The sequence below is a fragment of the Cottoperca gobio genome, chromosome 21 (assembly GCF_900634415.1).
Source record: "Cottoperca gobio chromosome 21, fCotGob3.1, whole genome shotgun sequence".
NCBI lineage: Eukaryota > Metazoa > Chordata > Actinopteri > Perciformes > Bovichtidae > Cottoperca > Cottoperca gobio.
Window position 1 is genome coordinate 5,961,674 of NC_041375.1, and position 23,635 is coordinate 5,985,308.

The 23,635-nt window shown below is 38.7% G+C and overlaps 1 protein-coding gene across 1 annotated transcript in view; it reads left to right on the top strand.

The window, feature by feature from the left end:
• Window positions 1–11,218: 11,218 nt before the first annotated feature.
• Window positions 11,219–23,635, top strand: part of tfpia (tissue factor pathway inhibitor a) — a 45,222-nt gene continuing 32,805 nt past the window's right edge. The window contains exon 1 of the mRNA XM_029458772.1: window positions 11,219–11,349. Within this exon, the coding sequence (XP_029314632.1) occupies window positions 11,262–11,349 (88 nt within the window). The 5' untranslated portion in view covers window positions 11,219–11,261. The remainder of the gene's footprint in view (window positions 11,350–23,635) is intronic.

Sequence of the window (23,635 nt, forward strand, 5' to 3'; positions counted from 1 at the left end):
TTAACTGGCAGAACAAGTCATTCATACATGAAAGTTAAACATGTTAATTAGAGTTTATATACCACGTTGCCTAAGAGTAATATAGCTCTCTGACAGGCATTAATATGCAATAATTCAGTGGATATGGAGAGGCGGAAAAGTGTCCAAGTAAGGTTCAACAGCACGTCAGTTCAAAATGTCCCATATGTGTTCAATGGGGTTAAGAGTTGGTTCTTGAGAGCTCCTAAGAGACAATGACTTAATCTACATCTGCCCCATTGTTTAATGTCTTTTTAAATCCTTACATTTTTCATTTCTTTGTGTGAAATCTGTCATATATCCAACAGAAATTAACATATGAAATCAACAACAATCTTATATTCATATAACATTAAAAAGGAGATGAAATTAAAGGAAATTATTAAAAGGAAATTAAACAAATCCTTTATTCTTCTTGTCTGTAAACCTAATAGAGGAGAAAAGAAACACTGGTGTAACATTCACATCATTTTCATACTCATTAGACCAGGAGTCATCAACTACACTGTCCTCGTGCCAAAACAGTTCTAAGCAGACACAGCATTAAGCTATTCAGTGAGCATGCAATCATTTCCATTGGTTACATTTCTCCACGCATTTATTCAGCTTTTTAATTTAAAGGATGATTCTGGTTTATTGTATCTGCTCGTGCTAACTTTGCACTGGCCACCAGGTGACCTCAGACCTCAGATCAGACTCAGAGAGAAGTGTTTGAAATGGTTCATATAAAGTTAGCATGACCTATAGGTCATGCAACAATAGCCTGTGGACAGATCCTCAGACAACATCAGACCATGATCCACTCAAAGTCGGCCGGATTTATGTTCATAACTTCGAGGCTCAGTGTGGGAAAGCTCTGACTGTCAGTAATTCACCACAAATTGTGTCTTTTGTGGTTACAAAGAATGGTCAATAATCCTCTGAGGCTAAAGCAGGTGTACACAGAACCACTATTTTTCCTAATGGGTAAACAAAAATAAATCTTCCTTTGAGCAATGAAAACACCAGAGAATTATTTTCATTCACATTAGCTGAGGGATCGTGTGTCTCTGTGTGTTTCATGCTGCGGGCTCATAATGATTTGTTTGCCTCTTAAAAGACCTGAAGTCAAAAGGAAATGCATTTTCTTTGTAGTCCATGTTTATTGCACTAGTGGTTCATTATCAGTTTTGTTAACAGAGTGTGAGGAGAGTCAAATTCAATTAAAATTAATTTGATGTTGCTGAAATGTAGCTGAATGTTTGATCTCCAGACAATGTGTCGACGAGGTTTCTCAGTCTCTCAGGATAAAAACAAAGCGAGTGAGTGAGTGAGTGTGTGTGTGTGTGTGTGTGTGTGTGTGTGTGTGTATGCACTTGTCTTTGTCTGTGATCCCACTTGGAAGCTTATTACTTTCGAACAATCTCCTTACTTTTAGTTTGGCCTCATCACATACTTATACGTTGGGATATAACAAGGACTTTAATTGCAGAGCAAAGCTTATGTACAACTATTTCTGTATGATGTTATTGTGTGTGCTGGAAATCCCCTCCGGCTCCTTTATTTCATATTAGCCCAGTACGTAAATCCATTTTAATCAAGTTCCACTAGACTTTACATTTAATGTATGCAGGCAATATGACCGATTCATGCTGCGAGAGACAAGAGAAATGTTCCTTACTTCAACTATGCTTTTGCTAAATGTGTGCATAGTGAAGTGATTTAGAGCAGGGATTCCCAACCAGGGTTACTTGTACCGCAGGGATACTACTGCATTGTCAAGTAGCATGAGGAAAGATTGTGTTATTAACTAATACAAATAAATAGAAATGATGATTTGATTTCAAATAACACACAATTGTCCGGAGGAAAATAGCCGTCAAGATAGAACCATCAGAACATTGGTGTGATTCTGACCAGCCTGACTTTCCACCAACCTGAGACTTTGTTACACGGTCAAAATAGTTAGCTGAAAGTAATGCTAGGCCTCAATCGTCTGAATGTGCTCGTTAGCTAAACGAGAATATCAATTTGAAACGACTAACTAAAAGTAATGGATAAACAGTTGAAAAATCTAGCAGGAATTAATGTTAGCTGAAATAGTTAGCTAAAAGGAATACCTACATGGTTCAAAGTGTTAGCTAAAAGTAATGAACAAAGGTGAAATAGTTGGCTAAAAGTAAGATGAAGGGTTAAATAGTTACCTTGAGGTAATGGTAATGGTTTAAAAGCTTAAGGTAATAGATTAACAGTTGATAACTAAACGTAAAGGATAAACATAACTAGATTAAAGTAGCCTAACATATAACTAGCTAAAAGTAATGGATAAACTTAGCTAACTTGGATAAACAGTTGAAATATAATGGCTAAATAAATAAGTGGTAGCCTAGTAGCAACTGTACATTTAAACATTGACCATATTGAATAGCCTATGCCTTTTTTTTTACCTTTGTAACATTACTTAAACTTTAATGAACTTAAAATTAACATATTTTGACTGATGTAGTCTATTAAAGCTGCACTTGGATTCATCTGATAGGGATGTGAAGATATGACACACAAAAGGTTGAGAACCACTGATTTAGAGAAGACACAGCTTTTTGTTTTTAAAGACAGATTAGTAAACTTGATCTGGTGTCTTTTGTGTCTGGGTTTGTCCAATAAAGCTTTGCAAACTACTTTTCAACAATGTTCTTTCACACGATGGTGGTGGCATTACTGTGATACTTGATGGCAGTGAGGATGTTAAACTTAATGATGTTGGATTTTTCTTCTTTTCACTTGCATAACTTAAATATAAATTGCACAGAGGGAAGAAAATCCAATTAAAATGCACGTATCTACCAATACAATTTCATCTGTTACTGCCTTAACATTGTGACATTAACATTTCCTGTAGTGTATAATATAGTATTAGCTTGTCTTTCTTGTGATGCTAAATGGCACATCAGGGGGAGGATTTAATGAGACTTGAGGTTAATGCGACCTGGGTTCAGATGGTGCCTAGGGAACAGCTGTAACAGTAATGTACAGTTTGGTGTTGTGTTGTTTCCTCTTGCTATTCAAGCAACAGCAGCTTGTGTTTCAGCCCAAGGTGAGATAGCTTTTGTACACCCCCCTCTGTGAGTGTTGACAACCAATTCCAAGTTTCAAACATATCAGTAGATGCGGCAGCAAGTGAAAGAATGGACTGTTGGAAATGTTTCGTATTCTGTGGTAGGAGATATAAACTGTTCTGTATAAACTGGTCCGTATCCGTGGCACCATTGTAAATCAAAGAGAGCTGCTTATTCACGGGCTCCGGAGCTCTGAGAAGTTACAATGATTATATTGTGACAGACAATGAAGTTCATCAGGTGGTTAAAAAGTCCTGCAGGGGAGTTTCACATTAATTAAAGCCAGCAGGTGTTGCAGCTGTGAATCATGCTCCGCACCATGTTAATAAGTGTGCACGCTTTTGCACTCACACAAGCCTGTATTCAAGTAAATGCTCTCATCCTTTGTCAAACGACAACTTCTACTGACTCATTAAATGAATTATTGATCTGAAGGTCAGCCCACTGTGGAGTGTTATGTAAATCGCTGACTGCTTTGCTTAACTTTATAAAGGAACACCATTTTGAAGTTCAACTTTAACGATTGGAATGTCTTATTTAAAAAGCAGTAACACAATAAAGAGCTTGGAAACGCCTTGGCTCAACACAATAAGCTTCATGACTCGCCTTGCTAAATCACTCAGATTGAGTTGTCCCACCGACGTCATTTGACTACTTTTAAACTTATTTTCATTTTAATTTGAGACGTGTTTGGCTGCAGCAGAGAATTTCTGATGGAGCTAAGGCACCGCAAGTGTTATCTTAGCCAAACAGGGTATGACAGAAGGAAGTGGTCTTGAGCGGGGCTTAATCTAAGTCTTTTGGGGAGAGCTGCAATAGGACAGAGAATGATGGCTTTGAATACTTAGACTTCAACCCACCAAAACCTACTGACACTCAGCAACTGGGTGTACTTGTGTTCATACAGTTACACGTATATATGAAATGAAGAAATAAGATGACACTTACTTTTGAACTCACAAGCCCACACTAACCGTTTAGAAGCCTACTGATTCTGCACAAGGCGGAGCAAAGTTTACCTAATGTTTTACTCCTAAATGATTATTCAGTAATTGATGTTACAAAATCTCAGAAGACTTCTACCTCAAGATTTGACAGCCGCCAAAAAGTTGTTAGTGATAAGGTGGAATACTCCCCATAAACTTCATATTTACCAATGGACTCTCTCATTATTAGACTTCTCTCTAGAACTCTCTATAGCTCGAACCAACAGTGCCACGAGAAACGCAAGAGAAATTAAAATAAAGTTATATAATCCATAGCATAGATCATAGATCCGCGGACCCTCTGGTACTGCAGGGGGGTCGCACAATTGTTTGTAAATAAAGCAATTTTAAGACCCCTGGTTTTTATTTTTCATCTTTTAATACATGTATCATTTGTATTTTGTTTTACTTTCTATGCCCCTATACGTATTTGAATTTTCTTATTTTTCAGTTTGGTCGTTTTCGGGTTGTCTTACCCATGTGCCATCTAGTGTGGGGGAAAGGGGGGGGGGTATTTTTAAAGACTGGAAGAGCAAATAAGAACCCTTTGTTGATAAATGTCACAATACACGTAGCTAAACAAGAATAGCATGTTGTATGTTAAAATGATTCCCGTCCAGTAATATAAATGTATGCAGAGGCTGATGATACTTCAAACCTACAGCATTGAAAAATAAAACAGATGGTCATTGTCAGTCCAGTTTTCATGCTAAACTGCACCTCCAGTGGGAAAGAAAAGTATTAGCAGCGGTAACATATAGACCTCCAGATGTAAACATGCTGATGTCACTTCCTGTAGCACTGCTTCTCAAACATACTTATAGTGAACCAGCGTCTACGTCCTCACAGGTTGCTCATATCTATGAGTTGCGAGCAACCGAAGAGTGATGTTTTCTTCTTAGTTGTAATAGTCTTTAAGAAATGTCTTTTTCTTTCTCGTTTATTACCTTGATAATCATTTTACGACCACTCAGATTTATCTTGTGACCCCTTTGGGGGCCCCAACTTTCAGGTTGGGAACCAATGTCCTAAGAGACATGAAAGTATTAGCTGCTGCAATGTTAATAGGTGAATCACCTGCGTGCGGGCAATGAAGGTTACAGATGCTGTGCTTTCTATACAGCTGCTTTAATGAATGAACAATAGTTTTCTGTGTCTGGAGTCTTCCCCTTCAACACATTGTTTCAAGTGAGAAATATCGAGGTCACGATACCGTGGGAATATTAGAACACAGGAAATTCCATCAGAGCTTTGCTGCATATTTGAACATGTGACTTTTACTTTCTCTTACTCTAACACTTTCCATGCAGAAGGTGGGGGACCACGGGGGCACAGTTTCCCTGAAAAGAGAAACATGAGTAATAGCGCTGCATGATTAGTCTCACAGACAGGCACATTCTTGTCCACTGACATCCCACACATGAGCACATACCGAACAACCAAGCAGGCACACACTGACAAAGTGCCAAGTCTCTGGACTGGCGTGTAACTGGAAGTTACAAGTGATTCAGTTTCATTTTCAGCATCCACGGCTAATTTTTCTCAAAACAAGCACAAATCTGTCAATGTGTTGAGATAATTCAGCTTGTTCTCAGTGTGATTTGTTTTGTTTCAGGAATATTAAAAGTGAGTGTTATAATCCTGACAAGACAGAATATTATTTGACTGCATGTGTATTCACATTTTCAATATATGTTATGTTAATTCATACTGTTCTACTTCTACTATTACACATTACTTTTAAATAAGAAAACGTTTTTAAAAAATAGCCAAGAAAAAACTACTGTACCTTCTCAGTGAGGATATGAAGTTAATCCAAAATAACAAACTCTAATCAAGTACGGAAAAGCATCAGAGAGGTTATAATACTAATTTGTGAAAGTAAACCGTTTTTTGGGTAAACATAATAATGGATGGGTTACATTATGCAGTCTACGTTTATGTTTTAAACAGCTTCAAAATGTTCACTGCAAACATTTTATTGTCTTTCCTATAATATTGACATCTCTAAATTAAAGTAAGGGTAAAACCAGACGACTAAAAGCATTTGGATAAGTTCATGGAAACAATGTGTTGATGATATTGTAGTTAATGTACATTTAACCTGCATTCATTCAGTCTTGGGCCACTTGGGGGCAGCACAATAAACAGTTACACAATTTTGACATATTATCGATTCATAAAGTTGTTAACAGCTAATGTGTTAGGAAACACCTGCCAATTTACTCATCCGGCAGACATGGACCAACATCAGCATTCCTTTAGAGCAGTGGTCTTCACTATTTTTTACATGAGAGCCACATTGAGAGGACAAAGTCAATAGGAGAGCAACTTTTACCACAAAGTATGAAAAGCTACATCCAGTCATAAAAAGCACGTCTGCTTATTAATCTGTCATCTCACCCAGAACATACAATATGCAAGGCAGCCAACCAATGCATTCAATAAAAGCAGGATTATCTTAATACTGGGATGATGTCGTCAAACTCTGCAAACAATATTTCTGCTGAAGCCAAAAAGCAGTTTTCACAATCTGAGTCTGAGAAGGTTTTTTTGCCCGAGCCAAAATCCATGCGATCTCAAAAGATGCCTCAGATAATCGTTCAGCTGTATTAGTTGTCCTGTGTATGAGCCTTTGTTGTAGAGAAAGAGAAGAAGAAAGCTGCTCTATTTTTTTTTTCCGGTTGGAAATGCCGCTCCAAATGACTTCTCTTAAAACCAGAGCGGGTCTGTTTGCACATTAAGCACAAAGGGTTCGACTCGTAGAGGACACATAAAAATTCCTCTGTCCACTTGTCTTGAATTTTCCTTTGCTCGTCTTGTACGGCTCCTACCTTTCTTTTTCTTTTATAATGGGAGCAGCTGTTGTCTGTCCACAAACCACATCTCCAGCATCTTCCTCTCGATTCCGCGGTGGTTTGATGCTCCAAAGACAAATCTTAATTTCCCTCGTTTGTCACGCTTTGTTTCTGTCCACCGGGTGTGAAACTTTTTAATAAGAAATCGATCCATTTTACGTCTGTAGAAAGACGTGCTAACTAGCATGTCATGGTGAAGCGAGTCGACCGGAGCCAAGCTAACGCGAGTATGAAGTGCCAGGTTGGTCGTAGTATCCTCCAATTTAAATGTTCAAATTTAGCGATATAAATTATATTTTAGCAAATGTCCATATTCGTAAGCATTCTTATGTTAATATATTTTTAATAACCTTAAGTTTATTTATTTCTATACTAGCCCACCACGTATCTACCCGTCCAAGAGCACATTCACCATTGTAGCGCTGATAGACCGCCAAAACTGACAACTCCGCAATGAGTCAGTGTTCCGCCGAGCAAGTTTAAATATCTTGTTTCTGGTCTATGTTTGCATCTTTTAGCAATTATTATGATCAATTATTTGTATTATTTGTAGGCTAATAGAGCAGACACTGTGTTTTTAATGGGTTGTATATAATAGCCCTGCTTGTTTTTATGAAATATCTGTATTGACTCCATAATCATATCTATCACCTCTTTATTTAGCCCACTGCCACTGCGAGCCACCAATTAAAGCTTGGCGAGCCGCAGGAGGCTCGTCATGTATGATCACCACCTTTGCTACTACACATAGACAAACAATCTTCATTAATATATAATATAGAAGTGTGGAAGAAAAATATTTATTTTATTTAACCTTGATTTAAACAGGAGTAAGAAGAATCATTGAGACTAAAAATCTCTTTTTCAAGAGCGTCCTGTCAAATAACATGATAAAAACAAACAACCCTAACCCTAACCAATTTAGGATTAAGCAAAAAGACATTCTTCAACTTCCACAGCATTTACACAAAGATGTGTTTCCTTCCAAGTCATTTAGAATCACAATAAATGCGTCCAATGAGACCAGTTTCCAAGGATTCAGGTGATTTTGCAACTGATTTGAAGCCGAGGGAGCAGCATACTAAACGTCCTTTTTTCCCAGATCAGTATGGACTTTAGGAAACACTTAGAGGAATAAGTCCCGGGAGCGAAGTCAATAACTTACCATACTTTTATGTAGGATGTAGTTCCGTAGGTAAGAAGGAAGCAGTCCAAGAACAGCCTTATAAATAAGAAAATGCCAATGGTGAGTAAGGGCTTTGAGATTTATAATGTACATATATTTACACAATGTACACAATATGTACAACAGTATATAAACTCAACATGTCTTCCATCAATGCATGTTGCCATTAAACCTAAATTGCTATTTAGGAAGGAGGTTGCAAATTAATATCATTCAGAGGAAACAGACAAACGAAGTATTGCTTTACAGTGCGAGTGTTGCTAGAGTTTGTCCTCTTGAGATTTCCAATTCCCCCTCTTCATGCACCTTAGGTGAAGTTATGCCAGAAATCCCAGCTCTGCTTCTACAATACAGCAGGCTGCACCTAAGAATATGACACCCCTATTAATGATGACACACTATTTCTCAAGAAAAGCATTTCTCAGGTCAATTGCCCCATGCGAAATGAGATAGTCATAGTTTACTCAGTGTGGGTTGATGTGACTTAACTGACTCATGCAGTTAATTACATCTCCACAGGACTATCACAGTCAGTTATCATAATGACTTCTAGAGAGATATAGCACTTTTTATTATATTTTTATTATTGTATTTCCAAACCTTTATTTGACCAGGGAAGGTGGAATGAGCATCTTTGCTCTTTTCTTACTCATCATCGTACTAAAGTTTCCCACAGTGACTCCTGGGAGCTGGTCAGTATGACCAGCTGCTGCTGGCTGCTTTACAAGCTCCATGAGAGCGGTTGGGCTTTAGAAGGCTGGCTGTCTGGCACCTCAACATCCCTTCAGGAAGAGGAAACAAATATTAACTTTCCCAGCTGTTCTGGAGAGTTGGGCCAGGATCCCGTGTCTCAGTCTTTTCCATAAAGAGTGCTTGTTTTGGCAACTGTGGCACCATCGTATTAGGACAGCACAACAAGAGAGTGGCCATCGGTTCAGGAACAATATCAGTCTGTGATATCTTTCACTTTCTTTGACGGCAGCTGAATAAAGAATACAATAGACTAAAAGCACCATTTCAGTTGATCTGTTGAACAATTCCAGTCTTTATCTGAAAACCAAACACCATAAACAAGACTATGAGTACCTGTAGTTACAGTCAACCGGCACAGTATTCAACATTATTCAAAGTAGAAGTGTTCATTTCATGTACAAATGAATCATTAATACTCAATCCTTAAGCTTTAATCAGTATACTGTATCAATATTTCCACTGACCAAATCAGTGGCTTGATGTTTTGGAGCTCCCCTTCACTTTACAGTATGTTACTTCCTGGTTAGAAGCTGGATGAAAGACCGCTAAAGCCATAGGAAAGATAATGATGCGTTGACTTTGGTGTAGATTTCTCATTTTGAAAAAGACTATTAACAACGCTTGTATCGATCTAGTTTTGAAAGGGCCTTCTACAAACTGTTGCTATAAAGGTTGGAAGCACATATTGTCCAAAATATTATCGCATGCTTGAAGGGACAGTCACTTTTGTTCCAAGAGCTAGATGAGAAGGTGGATCCCTCTTTTCATTCTGTACTGTGAATATGAAGCTAATGCCAGCAGATGGCTAACTTATCTTAGCACAAAGACTGGAAACAGGGGGAAACAGCTAGCATCGCTCCGGATCAAGGTAACATAGTCCAACTACCATACAGATATATATCTTCTTTGTTTAATCCGAACAAAAACCAAAGCGTAAAAACGATTATTCAACATTTGTTGTTCCCGACTGTTTCTTTGCCGGGACCAGTAACTACTTGGAGTCTCTGCTGGTTGCCTAGAAACTGGTCTTGGTTACTGATATGGGCTGTGTTCAGTTTATCTCTGCGTACAGACACTGTGATATTTACATTTTGAGGTTTACATGTTGTCACAATTGTGACAACCTGAGGTCATGTGACGTCTACAGCAAGTGAAGTCGTCCAGTTTACTGTGGCTCAAAGGCAATCCCTTTGTTGTCATTTTAGGACCAGAAAAGTCAATTAATATTAGGCCTATGTCCCCAAATTACAAATTTGTCTCGCAGGGATTCACAAAGATGACACCAATCTTTAGAATCTGACTCGGATAAGGATAAACTCCACTCAAGTGCTTTGCCTGACAGTGAAAGCCAGAATATTTATTCTGTGTGACCCCCTCCCCCTGCGTATCAAATCTCCAGGCTGGCACTTGTGAAGCCATATGTTTTTCCTTGTGCGATGCGAGGGTCTAAGGACAGAGGATGTCGTAACCTGTACAGTCTGTAAAGCACACTGAGACAAATGTATAATTTGTGATATTGGGCTATATAAATACATTTAATTTGATTTGATTTACTCAAAATGGTGTGTTATTGCACATTGTGCGGTATTTAACACAGTCTAATGAACTCATTCAAGTTATGAAAGTATGAGGCACAAAGGGGGCTGGCAGACTATAATTTCAGTGTATATGTGCCAGCTTGAAGTTCAATTACAGTAGTGTCACTAGCAGAGACTTCGAGCTGAAAGGGGTTTCGAAACCTCTCCAAAGGCCATAACTCAGGTACAAATTTCCTGAATGAAACGGACTGCTGAGTCTGGGTGGTGGGCTTCAGATGAAATTTTCTCACTTCGAGATGAATTGTGGCGGATTAAGGTGCTGTTGAGGGGTTTGTAGAGCTGCAACCTGGGGCAGAGAGAGAGAGAGAGAGAGAGAGAGAGAGAGAGAGAGAGAGAGAGAGAGAGAGAGAGAGAGAGAGACTGTGTGTGCACAACAGCACGTTTTCTGCTACTTTAACAAACCCTTTACACAGGTTGTCCATAACCCTGTACTATAATAAAGCATTTACGTCATACTCCTTATATGGCAAAACTCATCAGATATGAAGACGGATAATATGATAACAATAGTAAAATAATAATAATAATAATAATGATAATTAAATTCCTCGGTAAATGTTATAAATCAAGTGGAATATTTGATATCCTCAAGTGAGTGTCCTTCCAGGAAATTCGTGGGGATTTCACTTTCATTGTGTCTGCAGACTCAAATAGTGTTATCAAACGGAAGTACGCACCCACACGCGCACTCACATATTCAGCCTACAACTTGATGAAGTTTTCCTCTAACTTTACATTCATCGCGGACCAGCCCCCTGTTCAGCAGCATGGCTCTATCCAACAAGTGGTGGATTTTGTGCGCCGTTTTGGTCTCTTGTGTCGCCCGTTTTGGGTCCTGCAGAAGACATGGAGAAGGTAAGATGATTGAAAAAAAGATATGTATTTGCCGATTATTATTTTAACTGTGTTTAGCGTGTTCCCAGTTTGCCGGAACGGTTGTCAGACAGCGCAAGAGAACGTTTTAGTCACGAAAGTCGTGCGTAAAGTGTAACTGTGTCGGAAGTTTGTAGGCTACACATTCACACTATTTTATGCCCTGGCTTTGTTCTTGTTTGGACTTTGTATGCAGTGTTTTTCCTTGTAGTGCGTATTATTATCGCTGTAATATTTATTGTTTTTGCTGTGATATTTGACTTTCAAAATGAAAGCGCAAACTTATTTCCAAACGGAATATGTTCGCCTCACAATCACTCGTTAAACTTTCTAAAACGTGTAAAATAAAAAATGCTCCACTGCATTATGTTTTCTCAAGGAGTGTTAAATCATTATGTGTACTATAACACACACAGTTATAAAACACGATCCATATTCCAAACAATGCTGTGGATGAAATCCCGCTCCGTATCAACACCACAGTTGACGCACTACTGAGTTTGTTTTGTTGTGTTGGAGGCCTTTAAAAGTCCGTATTAGTGAGGGGAGAGATGTGTGGCGTCAGCCAGGGCCAAAGTCCACACCAGCAGCACTTCTCAGACCGGCTAAGACCCACACCTAAGCCGCCTGCCACCTCCCCCTGTCATGTCATGTTGCAACAACAGCCTCGCGTGCGGTAATGAGGCTGTTGGGACTGGTTGTCAGGTATTCAACAATCTGAAGAAGGTCAGGTTGTTGGTATGGCTGGTTCAAAGTGGAAGATAAACTGTATTACTCCTCTGCTACTCCTCCATCCCTGAGATCAAATACTAAGCTGGCCTGCTCTGTCGTTATAACTGCTTAACTTTCATTCGTGAAGTCGAGAGGACAGTCCAGAGAGGTACCACGTGGGGTACTGTAGGTCAGATACGGCAGAAGGCAGCGGAGTGCTTCGGTGCTGAACTACACTGGATTCCTTTCATGTCAATGTCTGCCTTTTTCTTTTCTTTTCTTTCAGTGACATACACGTACAGCTGGTTGTATGCATCATTTCCCTGTATGAAAGGAACATTTATATTTTGGTATGTACCTCGGTGTTTGGGGTCAAAGTTTAATGTTATATAACAGGGAAAACTAAACAAAAATGCAGATTTATTTTGTTTCATTTATTTTGACAAAAAAAACACCTTTAACAGTGGCTCATTGACCATCAATCTAATATCTAATCTAATAACATGTAACACACTCAGATATTGCTCCATCATAAGACTGTTAAGCTGTTGATCATTCCTGAACTGGGCTGCAGCTTGTGCACAAAACAGACAACATATCCCATTTATGTCATATTCTGGCCCAGAAACCAACCATTACTCATGGAATACTACACTATTAATCCAAACACCACTAAATAATTGTCACAGTGATATACTCCAACCCCAGAGCAAGCCGAGCCCTATATGTGTTTAATATTACTTTAAAGTGACATCTAAGAGACTGGAGCCAGTGCAGTGAAGGCACATTTAGTGTGATGTGTTAGAAACACTTTGTTCTGGTCACAAGTTTGGCTGCTGGATTTTGAACAAATCTGGACACGTCTATTGCTCGACTGCTCATCCTATAAACACGTCATTGCAATAATCGAGGTGGCGAGATATAAAAGCTTGCATAATTATCTTTGCTAATAAGTAAAATATAAGATCTAAATTTGAAGATAATATTCAGCTGATACCAACGCAACTCATTTCTTCTTTTGCTTCTGGCTCAGTCAAAAATAACACGTTATGATTGCCAAGAAGAGGCTGTATTTTGTGTTGGAAATGTGTTCAGAGCCAATGATCAGGACCTCTGTTTTGACAAGATACCATTACTGTAAACTGTAACTGTAAAATGAATTCTAAAAGAACCTTATCCTTTATTCACAAGTTAGTAAATTCTGAATCTTGATCGTCTCTCAACTCCAACTTCATTTTGCGTCTCAAGTTGCTAATCGGACTGTAAACAATAAGCACGGAGGAGGTCTTGGCCCGGATATCCGCCGGCTGCACCAGAACCCCAGACATATAGCCCCTTGCCCCTGGGTTCTGGGATTGCCTTTAAACCTTGTTTGGCATTTCTGTATTTATAGTGTAGCTCATTAATTACAACTTTATATGAAAGTAATAAAAGGAAGAAAAAAAAGTTCATGTGATATCTGCAACTGCATTTTAGTTGTAAAGGCTTTGGTTACAGTTGAAAGAGTTTCTACTAAACATAACTGGAACCTCTTTTATCACTCAAATGTTGGAACGATGAACCTAAACTATACATTGTGATGTATTTTTTTAAGCACTCTGGCACCTTATTTACATTAAAAGTGCAAAGAAAATCCCATCGTGAATCAATGTATCTTCATTGTGAAATAGAGAATGTTCTGTGGGCTGCCCGGCAGCTATCGGGTTGTACGTTGAGTATCACTTATGTATCTTAAAGAACTTTTTGATATGTATACCAAAAGGTCAACTTTCTCAAAATCTGATTGTGACAACTAGAGTGTTGCTATAGATTGTCTTGTCCGTACAGTTTAGTTCCATCAGACACCTGGACAGGGGATTCTTATCTTTAGATGAAACAGTGAATGATTTTGCACATAGATTTTACTGTACCTTGAAATAATGATAAATATTAAATGGTTCTACAGCATAACGCTATTGCATTATAAAAAGCAAGAACATGTTTTGCATAATTCATTGTATCTCATCTAAATATGTTTGAATTTAAATACATTTGAGCTTTATTCATTACAGGATGAATATTCTCATAGCCTTTCCTTCAGCAAGCATTTTACATATTTTGCAATTAAGACGCTCCCGTTCCCCACAAGCCATCAGCTGACATGTATTGATGGTTAACATTAGCAAACGACACACGTTAGGCATTTTAACCTTAAAGCACATAAGAACAAATATAATGAGTGTTAAAATATTCCAAAACAAAAAATTAGCCTCCAGGTAGTATTAAAAAAAATCACATTACCATTTGGCAATTATACTTTGCATCCATCAGAGATATGAGAATACAAGCCAAAGGTAAATACACAGAGACAAAGTGAGCCACTGACATTACAGGGGCCTTCAACAAGGTTTTGTTCAGAGAGGAACATTAGCTTTTGCTATTTGCATATCATTTAGGTGCTATTGAGAGGTAACACAATAAGGGACTCACTGAGCCCCTTTCAAAACTCAACATCAGTATCATTGGTGCGTCTTAGTAGCTTCCCTAATCGTCTAACGGAGGAGTAAACACTGCGTCTCATTAATTTGTGGAGAAATTTAATTAGATGCTCACTTGCTGTTTGAAGTGGTCCTTTTATTAGGGAGCCACAGGCCATAGACTGAGAGGAAACTGTGTAGCATGTGCCATCTTAATTAGCGTTTGCCATAAGGAGTAGACCTCAGACGAGCGCTCACCTAAATTGTCACTAAAAACTATTTTGAGTCCATTAGATGAATACACCTATAACTGGAAAGTGTAGACACTTCTCTGACCTGCCAATTAGGTGTTAGCTAATGTTTTGTGCACTTACCAGTATGCAGGCCTTTAGCTCTTTTTAAATGAGAACATTTTGGTTTTGTTAAAATGTATTGCTCTCTGTCTGTTCTTGATTTGGACTCACACTCTGTTTGAGTTCAGCCTCTGCCTCCAGTGCGTGTTGTTTGACTTGTTTGATTTGTTTTCCCAGTTTGATTCTTATTTCTTATATTTCTATTTCTTGTCATAATAACTCACTGAATTATTTCTTAGTTGTTTTCGTTATGAGTGCCGACTTCAATCTTTGTTGTCCCCAGGTGTTAAGTGTTTACATTTAATCCCAGCTGTACACTTGAGACTTGGACATGAGTCGGACTGGAATCGGAAAAAATGGAGAACTTGGAACTCGTCTGCTGTGAGACTCGACTTGATTTGAGACTTGAATGCAATAAGATGACGAGACTTGACTTGGTGACCCACAAATACTGGGAACAAATACAAAATTTAATGTAGATGCATCTTGGCGCATGTTGCACAAAAATAAAACTCCAAATTCAGACAAGAGAATGGACAGCACTCAAGTACTGGAGTACGCAAACTATTAATACTGATGAATAACACTGTGAATACAAAGTGGTTTCAACATCAAAATATGAGTGTGACCAGGCTGCGTTAACATTTTAAGTCGCTCTCTTAAGACTTGATACGTGACCTGTCCTTTAAGTTTCTCAAAACTATTGGCACTTTATAGTTTTTCTATGACACGTGTTTAAAACAATGCAATCTCTGTAAATGAATACATTTGATAGTACCAAAGCTAAAAATAAAAAAACATCTCTATAATCAGACTTTGAACCCGAGGCTGCACGGATGAAACAATGGGGAAGTAAATCAGCTGGTGCTAGGCCTGTGGCTGTTATGGCAACAATCCCAGCACATGACTGGAGGCAGCGGCTCTACAGTTCTTCAGCGAGAGTGAAGAACACATAAAGCTTGCAATTTGTAACATCGAGTCTGAAGTCCAAGTCCAAAATAAATAACTGTGTTGTTGTACACACAGTTTTCTTCTGGGGAAGTAACACATGTTAGATAGAGTGGGATATACTGCAATTCATTTTCAGTTGGATTGTGTCTGTCCAGTAACCTCGAGCATGTGTTTGGGTGAGGAGTGAGAGAAGGTCCAGTAACAGTTTGGAAAAAAATGTAAGTTATTTAACAGCCAGTTTTATTATGAATATTCAAAACAACTGTTACAAATGTGTTGGTATGTGTTCAGAGACTTGTTTGCACAACCACTGTGTGCTGGTTTATAACATAACATATATAACATATAACATATATCCTATTTTGTGTGCCAAAGCGTTTTATTTATTTTGCCGTGGCACCAAAAGAGGTATCCAGTTTAGTTTTTTTATACTAGTGTAGTATCCAAGTCATTTCTAGTTTTGTGACAACCTTACTGTCCTCTAAAGACGTGAGACATAACTTGGACTTGCTCCATAAATACTTGAGACTTGACTAGGACTTGGCTTCAAATAATCTGCGACATGACTTCTAATAGTATTGTTTCCCAGTTTAAAATGATGGTATCGGGACAACCTTGATGTCCTATAAAGACCTGACACATGACTTGGACTTTCTCTCTAAGGACTTGAGACTTGACTTGGACTTGCCTTGTCACTTTCTGTCTTTTCCCTTTGGACTTGTTTTGGTATAATAATCCAGTTCCAACACAGATTGGGCTGCTGAAAGTACTGTAACTAAAGTAGTAACTTTTCAACACCCTCGCCCCTCTTGACTTGGTGCTATTCCTTTGCGCTTACTTTGAGAAACTTTAACTGCTGTTTTGTGTTGGCTGGCTAAAAAATTGGCTCATTTGGTTCCTGTATACTTGCTTAATTACTCCAGTAGGAAAAACAGACCAAAATAAGCTTTTTGTTCAAATGTTCCTCCGTCTGTCTGTGTGCCCAGTGTGCTGTATCTGTCAGGGAAGTGTGTGGACAAAGGAGTCAGCTGGGGAAACATTACATTACATTACAACCTTACTGTCCTCTAAAGACGTGAGACATAACTTGGACTTGCTCCATAAATACTTGAGACTTGACTAGGACTTGGCTTCAAATAATCTGCGACATGACTTCTAATAGTATTGTTTCCCAGTTTAAAATGATGGTATCGGGACAACCTTGATGTCCTATAAAGACCTGACACATGACTTGGACTTTCTCTCTAAGGACTTGAGACTTGACTTGGACTTGCCTTCTATGATAATTTTCCTTCTATAATAACAGCAAGAAACATCTAACCTTTGCTGCAACAAAGCACATTTTGTACTCAATAGTAAAAACCCTCAAAGAGCCTTGTAGGTCACCAAGAGTCTCAGTATGTGACGTTGTTTTGAAATGGAAAGAATCTCATTGTGCATGTGGCCTAGCATTGACATTCCCTTGCTCCCGACACAGCACAGCTGTAGCTGAGTGTTCTTCTCAGAGGCAAAGGATTCATGCCCGCCTCAAAGCCTCCAGCTAGAACACTGGTCGTCTAGTTATCATGTGTTTGTTGCCTCTGTCTTTGCCTCTTAATGTCTCAATACATTACAGTGAGTGTACATTGTATATTCCCATGTCGTGGATGTATAATACATGCACTGGTAATGTGTATGAATACACAGATGAATAAGGATGCCCCACAGCGAGTCATGATCTCATTATAACGCTCACATTATGTAATCTTATTGACTGGGAACATGTGATTTTTGACGATTTAAACAACGCCTTGCGTGCCACAGACTGTAGAGTTCAAAAGACGTTGCTGAATCATCTTGTGGAATAAAAAATATAGGACACCTTGTTGCGTAACAGGACATCAGTAATGCTAGTTTAAAGTGCTCGTTGAATGTTTTTTTCTGGGCGTGAATGGGTGTGATGAAACCAAGACAAGAATATGAATGCTGAGTTAGTCAACTCCAATTACTTATCTGAAATATATACAGTAAACAATAGACACAGCATTTCCACGTGTGATTTATCATAAGTAGAACACAGATGCTCAACCGAAAGACTTTGCTCTAGGGATATTGGTTTTGAGTATCGCACCTTTGAATCACTAGTCCTATACTTCCAGACAAAAGGTTGATGACGATGCAATTTGGTGAAGATATGTATTCCTGAGTGAGCAAATGCCTGTCCTCTCGAGGTTGACACAGCAGTGGAGATGATAAATGCGCTCGGAGGAGCAAGAGCCACAAGGTTAATCTGTGAGTCCTGTGCACTGTCCCCTGTAAAAATTGGCTAAGTATACTTTCTCAGCTCTAAATTTAGAAAGAAGTTACTGTCTTCTTGGTCATTTCTCCTCTAACCTGACAAGATGTTTAGCTTTTTCTTTCTTTTTTCTTTTCTCATAAGTGAGGTTAGTGCGAGAGCAGACTCATTTCCAAATCTGACTACCGAGAAATCTCTCTGCCATCTTATTTGCTCACTGGCAGGAGAAGATAGGACAGCTCACGGGCTATTGGCTGATAGTGACCAAACGGATACAAATTAGTTTTATGGTGTAGTGTTGGAATCATGTTGGTGCGCAACAACCAATGGTTGTTATTTATCTGCATGGGGAGTCTCAGAATATAGAAAACATTCAACATTTCCATGAGTACATTCCATTAGTAGTACGCTCATAGGTACACATCAAGTACTCTGTATTGAAATGTGGGTGTTTTAGTGAGCTGGGGTGTTATTCACTAGCCTGACATCGCCAGAGCTAATTGCAAATTCAATTAGTTCTGGTACCTCTGAGTTCTTTTTTGATTTCCAAGTAGCACTGATCGACCAGTGATGTAGATGGCCACCATCACAGCACAGTAGTATTTGCCAAATACAGCACATTCGCAAAGTGAGTTGTAAAAAAATAATGATGAGCTGGTATTTTATGAGTTGGTATATTAAACGTTTGCCAAATCTTGTCAGAAGTATTTTAAACAGCTCCTTCATTCTCAAGAAAACTCATTGAATCATTAAATATTCCCTCATAAAAACACTTGTTAGGTTACTCTTAAGTGAGCAATAAATAGACATTTTGGCCACCTATGAATCATCATCACTTTGTACCATCGCCCAGCAACGTAACAGGACTAATCAGTTGGGCTATCAGCAAAGTTTTAATCAGCAAGAATTTTGATAATGATTTAGTTAGTATCAAGTGAAAATGCACGAAACACTCTCCACCTTCTCTAATGTGAGGATTTGCTGTTTTTGTAATTTGAATATCTTTTGGGTTTTTCATTGTTGGTTGCTCAAAACAAGGCCTTCTTTAGACTACGTCACTATTTATCTGACATTTTATAGACTTAACTATTTATTGATTGATAAAATAAACCAAAAGCTCAATTGATTATAAAAAATAAATAGTTAGGAAAATCATTCATTGTAGGCCTACAGGTTACGTTATTCTAAAAGCAAAGTTGAAACAACAATTCTGTGATGAACCTGCAGTGGACACACTACTTTTTGTTTCAATGGGAAACCAGGGCACTATATAGTCCAGAAAATTGACACACAGAATTCAGACATTTAAATGAATTTTTTACAACGTTTTCTTAAATACTGGCCACACACTACACTAGTGGATGCACATGGTTACAGGTTGAAGACATTTAGTGGTCACTTTCTGTCTTTTCCCTTTTGACTTGTTTTGGTATAATAATCCAGTTCCAACACAGATTGGGCTGCTGAAAGTACTGTAACTAAAGTAGTAACTTTTCAACACCCTCGCCCCTCTTGACTTGGTGCTATTCCTTTGCGCTTACTTTGAGAAACTTTAACTGCTGTTTTGTGTTGGCTGGCTAAAAAATTGGCTCATTTGGTTCCTGTATACTTGCTTAATTACTCCAGTAGGAAAAACAGACCAAAATAAGCTTTTTGTTCAAATGTTCCTCCGTCTGTCTGTGTGCCCAGCGTGCTGTATCTGTCAGGGAAGTGTGTGGACAAAGGAGTCAGCTGGGGAAACATTATTACCGTCTCTCTGTAGCTTACTGGGAGCTTTAATCTCCTGAATGTTGACACATAATAGAGTAAATGGTTCGGAAGTTGCACAGGGGTTGAATGACACCAACAAGGACACTAATTAGGGATGCAGAACTTCATGACTCACTCAGTTTGTTTTGTTTGAAAAGATAGTGGTATCTTTTGTAAAGCCTGGAAAGTTTTTGCATCGGCATTCTGCAGATGGATAAGGCTATTCTGGCGTTTCCTGTGTGAGTCGTACTGACCATAATTGTAGGTTTTATTTAAGGGTCAGAGTTTCAGGAAGTGATGCATTTAACAGGATACTGAACTTGTGGGAGATAACCACTATCGTACGTCACTTGGAAATGAGCAATGTCCAGATGCCAAAAATGGAAATATGGCTTGAGATATTTGATGGTGTTCAGTTGCTTGTTTTATTGTGTCATTTTATTTTAAATATGATTTGCAAGTAGTGTAAGAAATGATGGAGAAAATGTCAACATTTGTGAAAAAGCTACTAAATATTCAGCCCAACATCCTGATATCATAGAGCGAAAGAAGCTTACCTCTCATGATGAGAAGGTGTGGACACTAACTGTAAGCCTTGCACTCAACCAGAGCAACTAATGTCAGTGGAGTGTATTTAAGGTTGAGGGAATAAAAGAAAAGTGAACTAAGTCTGAACTTGTTAAGGTAGTGCTTTAATAAAACACATGATGAAAGAGTGATCACTTTGTCTTCACTCCGTGCCAGTTCAGACATGGCGGGAGTGGACGATGGGCGTCTTGTTTTTAACTGCTTGGCGTTGATTGTTATTGCCGTTGAGATTCCTCCACTTAGAATAAGTGTAGTAGAGGTTGAAGATAGAGATATCTGTTGTCAGGGCTGCGTGTATTTGGATTATGTGTTTGGATTGTTTACTTTCAGCCAGATCATTTCTAACTCTGAACCTGCAGGTGCAGAGATGTCAGGTTCAATGCAAGTCCATCAAAATAAGAACAGGTTGCGCAATTTTTCTCCAGTACACCATGATATCTTCACGTTTTCAGCAATTTTGCCCACCAATCTCTGCACACCGAGACCTTTAGACAAATGAACATGAACAAGATTCAACAGAGTAAAATAGCAGGAAAAATGCAAAACATTGCAAACAGGTTCCTTCTTTTACAGTTTTACAGCATTTACATATATAAATGATGCAGCTGGATGAAGATGAAAACATGGTTCTATGTATCAAATTGTGTGAGTCAAAGATTATATAGGTGGTATAAACTGTCCGACTGTGAACATTGAACCATAGAGATGAAATCAACATTTTACCATTTACATTTTAATGTGATATTTGTAAATGCATACCGAGCTGTAGGATATGGGAATATCTGGGTTTCTGAGCAAGGGGAATATTTAAATATCCCAAATAGAATGTAAATGTGTAGCTGAACACACTGTTTCTTAGATTTCCTACGATGTCATACTGTCTGCTCCTGTGTGTTTGTCTTCAGTTCAGGCTGAGCTCAGAACTCACCAGAAACTCCAGTTCTTTCTGTTGTTTTCTTTCTGGTCTCTGTACGTTTATGAAGCAGATACATAGTATAGGTTGCAACATTCTCAGCTTGAGCTGATGCATCTTCTTGTCAATTTGAACCTTGGGCGTCTTTCCTGTGTAATATTTTGCCCCTCATGTGTTAATCCCTTTTCGGAAAGCATGCTTACAAACTAAACTTTCAGTTTTGGTAAAGTTCACGGATTGCCAGCAGAGGAAATGTTCCCTTTATTCTCATTTGTATTGTCTGAACGATAAACGACCGCTGTATCGATCGTCTCATCTCATCAAGAGTGCATCTACAGTACCATGAGTCGAGGGCGACATTTGAACAGACGGGGAATGAGCCACTTGCTCTCGCTGTCTGTCTGTCCCATTGATTCAGCTGGGTAATCGCATCCACATCAAAAGACAGGAGGCTAAGACACAAACAAGAGTCCTTGAAGATCCATTCAATGTTTGACAATTTACAGCTTCATTATATGTGGGATGTTGAAGATGCGTTTAGAAATATTGGCAACTCAGGCTGAAAAAAATAGCAAATTGCCAACCTGCGATGTGCAGAAAACAGGTTATTATTTCCATGTGGTAACAGCACCTGCATTGTGGTCTTATGGGTAATTATTGACTTGCTAAAGGTTTTTTTTTCAGATTTTCTGGCAACAAATAACATTGCCTTTTGAGAAAACAGCACGCTCTAAAAAAAACCACTTCTCCCACACATCCCAAGTGTGTAATAGTATAGATAGGGAATATGTGTGTCTTGAATTCATGATTTTGCAATGAGATAACACAATATCACAGTAATGCTTAGACTGCAATATGGAGGTTTTAAAATGCATGTGTTCAATGCATTTTGATAATAAAATAAAACCCTGTAGAAAACAATAAGATTATCCGGCAGATGTGCATCATTCAGAAGCCAATAACATGAACATCGCATCTATGTACATTATGTCTTTCGTGGGGAAAACCTACTGTAGCCAATATGAATGAGTGGCAGGCGGTGGGTCGTTTGGGAAATGTGAAAACTGCTGTATATGTGAAAACTGTTGTATGAGCAGTTAGTAGCTTTTATCCTTCTGGTAAACCATAAAGGATTACTTAGTTTAAGCTAAGACACTATATTGTAGGTAATCGAGCTACATTAAACCAAAAGATAATGTGTTGTTGGTCTGAGGGGATGTCTTTAATGCCACTTGTGAATGGTTTGCATTGTATAGTGTGTGAATGTTTATGTGTCTTTATAGGCTCATATACTTATGCATTGTGTTCATTGAATGTGTTAATGTTGTGTATGTTCTCACATGGCTTCTAATTAGAGATCATCTTCAGTAACATGGTGCCCAATACAAGTTTTCCCCGAGGGGATAATAAATAATGTCAGTATAAGAATGATTAAGCATCATTTTAATTTGTGTGTATTATATAACAATTTTTATTTCACATAGGTTGCACTGTCTAACTGGCTCTTGCAGCAGCTGAAATTAAAATAATAAGCAACAATTCACATATTAACATAAAATACACAGTAGATCTGATCTAAAATTGTTATCTGGGTACCTGGACTGGATACACAACTTACCAACATGCAGCAAAAACCTCAAGATGTAACTTCCCAAGGTTTTTCCTTAAGTCATTCTCATGGATTTCAACATACCTCTCCCCCCCCACCCCCAACAGTCCTGGATCTAGTTTGCTTCAAAAATGTAATATGTTCCAACCCATCTCTCCTTGGGACAGTCTCGCAGATGAAGTCGACCGACCACCTGCCTCCCCTGACATTGTCCCCACTCGTCTACTCGTGGAGTGCCTTGATGCAGTCGGTCCCATCATCCTCACCATCATTAATAGCTCTTTTTCCTCTAGTTCTGATCCTTCATCCCTCAAACATGCCGTGGTCCACCCCCTCCTGAAAAAAACTAACCTTGACCCTGAAAAGCTCTGCAATTACAGACCCATCTCAAAGTTGCCCTTCCTCTCCAAGGTCCTAAGAAAAAGTTCTCCTGTCCCAATTGCTGCCTCATTTAGAAAAATATAACGTTATGGACACTTTTCAGTCAGGTTTCAAGACAGCTAACAGTACAGAATCAGCTTTCCAGAAAATGCACAATGACCTACTCCTGACAGTCAACTCAGGAAACTGTGCCATTCTCCTCAAGCATGGGCTGGGCATTGAGGGTAGAGCTCAGTATCTGTTATCCTCCTTCCTCGCCAACAGAACGTTCTCAGTTATCAT